Source organism: Hyperoodon ampullatus (assembly GCF_949752795.1).
Source record: "Hyperoodon ampullatus genome assembly, chromosome: 11".
Classification (NCBI taxonomy): domain Eukaryota; kingdom Metazoa; phylum Chordata; class Mammalia; order Artiodactyla; family Ziphiidae; genus Hyperoodon; species Hyperoodon ampullatus.
In genome coordinates this window covers 53,565,509-53,575,307 of record NC_136924.1, presented here as the reverse complement: position 1 = coordinate 53,575,307, position 9,799 = coordinate 53,565,509, and the positions used below count along the sequence as shown (strand labels likewise).

The following is a 9,799-nucleotide window of genomic DNA, read 5'->3' as shown; positions in this document are numbered from 1 at the left end:
TTTACAAAAAGACAGAGAGAATAGGCAGTGGGGAGGCAGGAATGATGCCTGGTCCCCCCTCGCAGAGTGCAGTGAGAGGCCACAGCCAGCGAGAATAGGTCAGACTGCCCTTCCCTGCCATTATTGATAACAGCAATGGACCAAAGGCTTCAGTTAACAAGGTCAGTCTGTCTGGGGAGAGTCAGACGATCTGTCCAGTCCATGTGCATGAGGAGGAAGGCACCCAAGTCAGTCTATTGAGGGCTTGGATCTCTATAGGCTGGGGCCCTTCTCTTGGAAGTTCTGGGCCGCCCTCTCCAGGGCATGTAGGGGCCACGGGGACAATACCGGGGAAAACCCCTATGGACCACAGGGTCCCGCTGCTGGTAACAGGGTTGGGGGAAGGGGGGCCAAGGCGGCTGGGGACTAAACATAAAGTCACCATCGAAGGCAAATTCTGTCTGGGTAGATGGGGGAATATCTGCATGGAAATGATTCAAGGAGAACTGATCCGATTGGAAAGGACGGTCTGAAGAAAAATGGGCATCTTGGGGACAGACTCGGAACGGGGGTGTCACCTGCTGAAGGGGGACGGGACGGGGTTTTGGGGGCAGGAGTGGGAACTGGGGTGGGCGGGGAGATGGCGTGGGGAGCAGGGGGCAGCACCCAGGCAGAGGTAGGGGTCGGGGCAGAGGAGGGAAGGCCGGTTGATCTCTGCAGGCCGGGAGCTGCCTCTCAAGTCTCCTGCCAGGTCCTTCCCTCGCGGGGCCATCCTTGATGCACTTGCCCACTGGGTCGCGCTGGGGCAGCTCCACCCCCCAGGCGTCGGCCACGTGGGCCAGCAGAAGCTGGGAGAGATGCCGGTGCGCTCGCTCGTTCCAGTGCACTCCGTCGGGCTGCAGGTACTTCCCCGTGTGGCGGCGGAAGTGGAAGTGCAAGTCCAGCACATCGAAGCCGTGCTTTTGGGCCTCGTTAGAGCTGTAGAAGTTGGCCTCAATCACGTTGGTTTTCAGTATGGAGGCCGCGGGTCTGAGCTCGGGCGGGAGGAAGCCGCTAGTGATGTTGTTGCCCACGGGCATGGCCGTGTTCCAAACCAGGAGGCACGACTCGGGCAGCACCTGGCGCAGGCGCCCAAACAGGCTCTCCAGGTTCTGCAGGTAGCTCGGCCAGGGGTCCTCCCGGTACCTGGTGAGGTCCCAGAGGCAGGAGTTCATGATGACCAGGTCCGGGTCGTGCTCACCCGAATGCAGCTCCTCCAGGATGGCTTCCAGGTAGTCGGAGTACACGCGCGTCAGGAAGTAAAAGCGCACCAGGTGCTGGCCAGAGCAGAACTGGCGCACCTCGCGGTAGTGGATGCCATTATGCATGCGGCCCTGCTTGCCCCCCTGCAGCAGCTCGTCCTGCTCGAAGCTGTACTCTCCCTTGGCCTTGAGCTGGCTGAGTGTGAGCAGGCAGTCCTTCTGCAGCAGGAGCACCAGGTCCTTGTACACGGCCCTCTGGACCGAGTCCCCCAGGATGACCACGAACTTGTTGTGGAGTAGCTGCCGTACTTCGGAGGCGAGCAGGTGGACCATGACGCCCGGGACGCGCCGTCTAGCTCCTTCCTTTCACTCGGTGGGTCTGCGGAAGGCTAGGACAGAAGGAGAGAGCATATGGGAAGGACCCACCTCGGGCAGGACGGTTTGGGAGGGCCTGGGGACGGGGATGGAACGTCAGCCTGGAAAGAAGGGAGCCTGGAGCCAGAAGCCCTGGTTGGCCTGGACACAGTTTCTGCCTGAGACATAACTCTGAACACCCAGGAAACCCAGGTTCTACCTGGCCAGGGTGGTGGTGGGGGGCCCTGCCCTCCCGGGCTGGAAGTACAACCACCACCGGCCTGGAGGCAGCCCAGAAGTCTGACAACTGCAGAATGGTTAGGCAAATTTTGCAGCTGTTAAATACTGAGGATTATGATCAAGCAAGAACATGGAGAGTGTGATATATACTGTTAAGCTGAGGAAGTTACCATATGTGTGCCCCATTTCCCTGAAATGGTATAAAATAGATATGCATAGATATCACACTGAAAGAAAATAGGCAAAAAACAGTTTTTAATAGGACAGCAGGATTATGGGTGACTTGCCTCCCCCTCCCCTTTTTGTAAATATACTTTATATAGTCTTAAATCAATTTTAATAACTTAAAAGGAATTTAATGAAATGCAACAGGCCGCAGAAAGGAAGAGCACATATGCAAGGTCAGAAAACATTATAAAAACAGATTTCTTTTACAAGCGAGCAACTGTTTCTTATTAATGGGACTTGTAAGAAATAAATAAAATTGGAAATAATTCACATGTGTTTCAGCTGTAATATTCTTTGTGTTTCATTTGAAGGAGATCAGAATATGCCACCCCCAAACATGCTTTGGCATAAGAAATATTTTAGCTAAAGGCCACTGAGAATCAGTAGATACAGAAAGAGTTCTCTGCCCTCCCACTATGAACCTAAAAGCAGGGCATACATTTCCTTTTGAGGAAGGTGCCCCTTCCCCCAGCAAGGAGAGAAGAGCCAAGGAAGAAGACAGTGAATTGTCAACCCCGAGATGAGTCTGCATAAACAAACCTTACTAAAAGAGCCCTTATTTTCCATTAGTACCCCCAGAAATCCCTTCCCCACAATTTATCATCCCTTGAAACTCATACCCTTTGTTCTTTGTTAAAATGGTATATAAGCCCAGGCTATCCTGGTGGCGCAGTGGTTGAGAGTCCGCCTGCCGATGCAGGGGACACGCATTCGTGCCCCGGTCCGGGAAGATCCCACATGCCGCGGAGCAGTTGGGCCCGTGAGCCATGGCCACTGAGCCTGCGCATCCGGAGCCTGTGCTCCGCAATGGGAGAGGCCACAACAGTGAGAGGCCCGCGTACCGCAAAAAAAAAAAAAAAAAAAATGGTATATAAGCCCAAGTCTCACCACTTCTTTGAGTTTCATTCCTTTTCTGTGAACTTTTATGCACATAAGTATTAACAAAACTTGTGCGCCTTTTCTCCTGTTAATCGATCTTTTGTTAGTTTTATTCACAGGGCCCCAGACACTTTACCTAAAAGTGAAGAGGAAAAGTTTTTTCTTCCCCAGTACACTGAATAAAACGTCGGAAGTTGTGAAACTTGTCTTCAGAACTTCAGATCGAGTTTATTTCAAGCTGCCATTTACAGCCATATCCACTAATGAATAAAAGGTGGAAACACACTAAAATACTACTGGCAAATCTCACATGGGGAGGAACATGGCATCCACTTCACACACTTACACAGAAGCTGTTAAAATCTGCCGTGGCTTGATATTCGTAGGCTTTCATGCATTAGTAAACATTTTAATAGGTGTGGTGGATAGCTATTATTAAATTACACATCTGGTTTTTAAAAGCTATACTATTTGTGGTTTTAAATGGGTATGAGTACAAAAATAAAAACATGAAGATGGATGGAGTACAAAAGTGCTCCACTAAGAGAACAGTTTAAAATATTGGCTTATATGAATCTTCATTTAAATGTTTTTACTATCAGATAAAAAGCTTAAAACTAGGATTTTGCTCATTGTGTTACAACAAAATAAAACATAATTAAGCAAACTCCAGATCCCCTTGGGGCTCAGGCATGTTCACTTCTTTATATTCATTTATTCATCCAACTCACACTTACTAAGCACTGACTAAATGCTCCACATGGAGCATATAAAAATGAGTAAAACCTGGTCTCGCCCTTCAGGAGCAGATCAGATATATTCACTGATAACTGTAATAAAAAGTTGAAAGTGCTAAGTGACATGAAAATAGAATGAGCAGGTGTGGTGGACTTTCAGGGGTCTTTGTGAGCAGGATTACTCTACCCCAGACCCAAGTCTCCAAAGTGCAAAGTGAAGGGGAAAACCTTTCCCAGTGTTTTCAGGGCTCCCATGCCACCCCAGCTATATGTACCCTCTCTGGGCTGGACTCTTGTCATATTCTGTTCTAGTCCCCTAGAGCAGCGGTCCCCAACCTTTTTTGGCACTAGGGACTGGTTTCATGGAAGACAATTTTTCCATGGACGGGGCGGGGGTGGGGAGATGGCCTAGGCGGTAATGCGAGCAATGGGAAGCAACGGGGGAGCAGCAGATGAAGCTTCGCTCACTTGCCCGTCACTCACCTCCTGCTGTGTGGTCCAGTTCCTAACAGGCCTCGGACCCGTACCAGTCCACAGCCTGGGGGTTGGGGACCCCTGCCCTAGAGTAGAGGACATCATCCCCTTCCACTGGAGTTCCCTCCCCTAGGCTGGCAGATGTGATAACTCAGCGCTCTCTCCTTCAGTGGTACTGTGTTTACACGGCCCAATGCATTCCTTCTCTGAGTATGAAGTCCCTAGATCTCAACTCACAATGTGAGTCAAATCCATTACTTAAAAGCTGTGGAAAACGGAGGCTCTTAAATATACTGGTGAAGAGCATTGCTTTTAGAGCCACACTATCTGGGTTTGAATCTCAGCTCTTCTATTTGCTAGTTCTTTATCCCTGGGCAACTTATTTAGCCTTTCTCTGCCTTAATTTTCCTCATCTGTAAAATGGGACTTTTAGCACCCACTTCAGAGATTTGATCTGAAGATTAAATATAAAGTGGTTAGAACAATGCCCTGACAAATAGCATGAATGACTATTTCTAATAGTCATAATTATAATTATATATATAATATATATATTATACTATTATATTATATAGTATATATAATATATAATATATATAAATAATATTATTATATTATATTATTATATACACAATATATACAATATATAATATATATTATATATATAATTATAATTATTATAATCAATAATAATTCATTGAGTAAGTTTCAGAACACCCGGTTAATCATCTGTAAAAGGGGATTACAATATTTGTGCCATTTGTCTAGTAGGGTTCTGTGAAGATAAAATGAGAAGAAGCAAGTGAAAAATTTTGAATAAAGCAAAATTAACATTTATTGAACAGCTACCAGATGCCAACTGCTTTGTAAATGTTATCCGATTTGTGAGAAGGTTCTTATTCTTTCCATGTTACAGGGAAGGATCTTGATGTGATGGAGCTAAGATTTAAAACTACTGAGGCAAAGGCTGTCCCTGTAGGAGACATCCCTTAGAGCAGAACCCCTGCAGGTGAGTCTGAATCCAAAAGCTTGGCTCATGTCAGGGAAATATTTGGGGGCAAGATGGGAGAAGAGTGTTTCAGTGTGCCTTTAAGCATAGGCAGGTAATCCTTTACTCTGCCTGCTTGGGAGAGGGGTCCATGTGTACTTAGGGGGTTGGGGGTCAAGTGAGGATATAGATATATCTCATCCCATACCTTGATCTCAAGCAAGAGACATGCAAAAATTAAAAGACCTGGATTTTAGAATAACCAAAACAAACTTCTACAGATTTCAGAGTCTCACAGTGTTTGAGAAATTCTGGCTGCCCTATATCCTGACCAGTGAACCTAATCCACCCAGATGCTGTTCCAAGGGCTTGGAGCCAAAACCGGGCAAAAATGTCCACCTAAGATTTCTTATTGTTCTGCAATGGAACAGGCAGATTGGACTGTAGGAAAGAAGGGAGGGGTAAATGACTGGAAAGAAGCATTCCAGTTAGAAGCTGAAACTGAAATGCATGAAATTCTTGATAAACTTCCTGTCACAACAGAATTAACAAATCAGACATCCTCAGGACTATCACTGTGGGGGAAAAAATCATTTAAAGACTAAGATGCCAAGCATTAAAAACAAAACCTAATAAAAACAAAGTGATTTTTTTCAGAGGTGTGAGTGAAGAATAATTTGGAGAGCTGAATCTTCTCTGGTCTGGAAAAAAAAAGTTGGTAAGTTCTGTTTTCAAAGCTTTTATTTATAAAAATGAAATAAAAAAGGGATTTGAAAACAGATCAGTGATCTTTTTGGCTTAAGAGTTTTTCTTTGCTTCAAATTTGCAAAACTTATTAGTTTTGGTAGCTATTTTATAGATCAATTGACGCATTCATTCATTCATTAAGGAATTCACTGAGAACTAGATATTGTGCTAGGTGCAAGGAGTAAGTATAAAAAGGCAGTCTCTTCTCTCAAGAGGAGGGGTAAGAAAATGGACATATACAAATATCAAAGGAGCTAACAGCTAGAAGTGATGTATGTAAATGAAATATCAAAGCCAGTAGGAAGAGTCAAAGGGGAGGGAGGAGATAGACAGATGATCCAATGCAATCTGTGATTCCAGCCTCAAATTAAAATCGATTTTTAAAAGAGTTTTATGATGATTCCTTAAATCATAATTACAAGTAGTTCCATGTTTTTCTGTTTTCAAAGTAAAATTTGGGCTTTGGCTAAAGCTCTGACAGAAATATACATTAATAATGGCTACTACTATAATAAATTACTTTTAGGCATCTTGCTTAGATGTCCATTTGGCGATAATTGCTTTTTTTTTTTTTTTTTTTTTTTTTTTTGCGGTACGCGGGTCTCTCACTGTTGTGGCCTCTCCCGTTGCGGAGCACAGGCTTCAGACGCGCAGGCTCAGCGGCCATGGCTCACGGGCCCAGCCGCTCCGCGGCATGTGGGATCTTCCCGGACCGGGGCACGAACCCGTGTTCCCTGCATCGGCAGGCGGACTCTCAACCACTGCGCCACCAGGGAAGCCCGATAATTGCTTTTTTAATAGCTTCATAAACCGTCACTTGTAAATCACTGACTACTGCTTTATAACTATCACAAACCAAACACATAGCATTGTTTTTTATTAATCAATGTGTTGTAGAAATTAGGTTAGTTTTTTTCTTTTCCTATTATCTTTAGTTAAAGGAAGAGTGGCAAAGATATAGAGGCCAGTTACTGCGGAGACCCTGCAAAGAAGTCTTAAATCACAGAGGTAATCACTAACAATTAAGACGTTGTTTTGATTAGTTGTAGGAAGTACTTCTAACTAGTTTAGAGGTTTCTTGCATATGACTAACCATCTTAATGCAACACTGTACTAGGAACATAAATAGTTCATTTCCTTCTAACTGCATTTTTGGTGATCAGATCTACAGATCTATGTTTGAACTATCCAAGATCCCCTTAAATGTTAATGGAATAGATGTTACAAATAAGAAAATGATTTTTCGTGAACTCACCAATACAGCTTACGAGTTCTCGGTATTTGTTTAGTTTTCTATGTGGAATTTAAACTGGTCAAAAATTAAATTGCGTATCATGTAAAGTTTCCAAAGGAAAGAGAAAAGCAAAAGATTCCAACTTCTCTTTAGGAAAGCAAACTTCTCTTTTCTGCAGATGGGGATTCTCAAGAGATTGACCTTTTGATTTGGGGCAAGTCAGTTAACATTCTACTCCTCTGTAAACACAAAAATGGGAAAATAATGCAGGCCTATTATTTTAAAAAGTGGTTTTAGGAGAAATTGTTAAAGATACATGAAAGTACTGTGAGATACCGTGATAAATAAAGCAATAGAAAGATGATTTCCAAGTATTAGCCATTGGAAAGACCGATTTTAATCCCATACCCCTCACCTCTAATATACGCCTCAGCTCTGCAGCCCATTAATTAATTCAGTAAAAATTTAGAAAACACCGTGTATACCTGGGGCTGTGACAGGTGTCATTCTGCAAGTTTGGCTCACATCCCCCCACAACTCTCATGGTTTCTCTACCCCATCCCAACACATATGTCATATGGCCTATATTTCTCACTTGGTTATTCAGTTAGTTCTTATACACCACAGCTAAAATCTCAGAAACATGTGGCATAAATGGAAAATTGAATTTAGATTAATGATCTTCGAACATTTAGATTAATGTAACCACAAGTTTTCCTTGTGGAGGCAGGAATCACTGTGGACATAATTCCGTTTGTATCCGTACCATCCTCACCAGGCCACAATCTTAATTTGTGATTCTTTTGTAATAAAGTATCAACAGAAGATTTCACACATTTGAAGAATTTGAAAATTACCAAGTTTAAAAATCCTAAGGCAGCATATTTTCCCCATAGTAATAGTCCAATATAAAAATCTCTTATGGATTATACAAAGAAACGCAGGGGACATCCTTTATGAATGACGTGCAGGTTCATAATACCTGATATGCAGGTAACTTCTATAAAAACAAAGATAAACTATGGAGCCTTTATCCAAAGAGCCCCATTAAAAAAAACCAACCAACCAACCAACCAACCAAACAAAAACCTTGTATTTTACAAAAGGACCTCCTAAAGTAAAAAAATCAAAGCAATTCATATAAACAAAATATGATTTCAATCATGTACAGCCTATGATGAACTTCCACATTCTGGTCTCGAACCATTATTTAAACTACACTTGTGGGAATTCCCTGGCGGTCCAGTGGTTAGGACTCCAAGCTCTCACTGCCAAGGGCAGGGTTCGGTCCCTGCTCAGGAACTATAAAATCCCACAAGCCACGTGGTGAGGCCAAACACAACAACAACAACAAAAACTACATTTGCTAACTCCCTACCTGTTACTCCTCTAACAGGAATGAAAGATACTGGAAGGCAGTGACCTGGCTTTCACTTCCAGGAGACGACATAGTCAGATGTGGACTCTGGCCTTGAACAGCCGTGTGCTCTTGGGCTGCCTGCCCACTGCCCTGAGCCACGGTTTTTTTTCTGGTGTCAAACAGGGGTAATATCCCCCATGTCAGTCAATAATAGTGAAGATGAAAAGAGATCAAGGTCAGCGTCCATCAGAGGCCTAGGCCAGTGCCTAAGTGCATTAGGCACCTTTAAACCCGCCCGCACAGCAACCCCTCCCTGTGGGGAGAATGCTGAGCCAGCAGAAGGCAGCTCGCTCTGGTTGCCTCCCTCAAACTTCAAACCCACAGCTCCCCGTTCCTCCCTCCCAAAGGGGCAGAGCTGTACCTCCTCAGGTGTAAAGGTGATCCCTCAGCTCAGGTGGCTGGTCCTCCTACATCCTCAGGCACTTTGCTCCAGGAGGTCCCCCGGAGAGGGGAGAATTATGCTTTCTACGTTTCCTTCAATCTCCTGGGGCTGGCTCCTTTCTTTAAACCTTAAACACATTCTAGTTTCTTGCTTTAAAAAAGAAAGGAAACGTCTTTGACTCCACCTCCAAGACAGTCGTATCTTTTGCTTCCCCTTCAAGGCCACTTTTTGCAAAGTTGTTTGAACTGGCTGTGTCTGGGTCCTCACCTCCCACTCACTCCTCCTTTTACTTGATTCTGGCTTCCAACTGCACCAAAGCAAAGAAACGTTTGTCAGTAAATCCCCAGCGATTTCCTTGTTGCTCCTTTCAGCGACTACTTCTCGGTTGTTATCACATATGTAGCATTCCTAGCTCCCTGGGGCTGGGGCACGATGGTGATTCCCTTCCATAACTCTGCCGGAGAGTCTGACACCCTGGTCTCCTGTCTCACCTCTCCCGGTATCCTGTGTGAGTTTCTCTTTCTCCGGCCATCCCAAACGTCAGTCTTTCTCAAGGCCCACTCATTGGCTCCTTCCTTCTTTTCTTCAACATTCTTTCCTTCGGTGGATTCATCCACGCTCTTGGTGTCCATCCGTAAGGTGAACATACACTCCTATTTGCCCCAACTTTTCTGGTTTACCTCTGCTTTCCCAGCATAATCGTTAATAGCGACGCTCCCCCTAAATGTCCCATTCGGGAAGGAAACAAATGATACAGTCCCCATATCAATTACTATTTGTATGCAGATGACTCCGAATTGAGGCCATAGAGCACAGAGGCTGAGGGGATGGGCCCTCGAGTCAGCCCCCTGGGTTTATATCCTGCTCCACCACTTACTAGCCTCTGAGACCCTGGG

General features: G+C 44.7%; 1 protein-coding gene across 1 annotated transcript; it reads right to left on the bottom strand.

Annotated features, from left to right (window-relative positions):
* Positions 1-233: 233 nt before the first annotated feature.
* Positions 234-8,984, bottom strand: PCED1B (PC-esterase domain containing 1B; the record flags this gene model as incomplete). Its single annotated transcript, XM_079715293.1, has 2 exons — positions 8,883-8,984; positions 234-1,609 (listed from the first exon to the last, which is right to left on the bottom strand). Exon 2 carries the CDS (start codon positions 1,551-1,553, stop codon positions 234-236), a length of 1,320 nt encoding a protein of 439 aa, XP_079571419.1. The 5' UTR covers positions 1,554-1,609; positions 8,883-8,984.
* Positions 8,985-9,799: the final 815 nt, after the last annotated feature.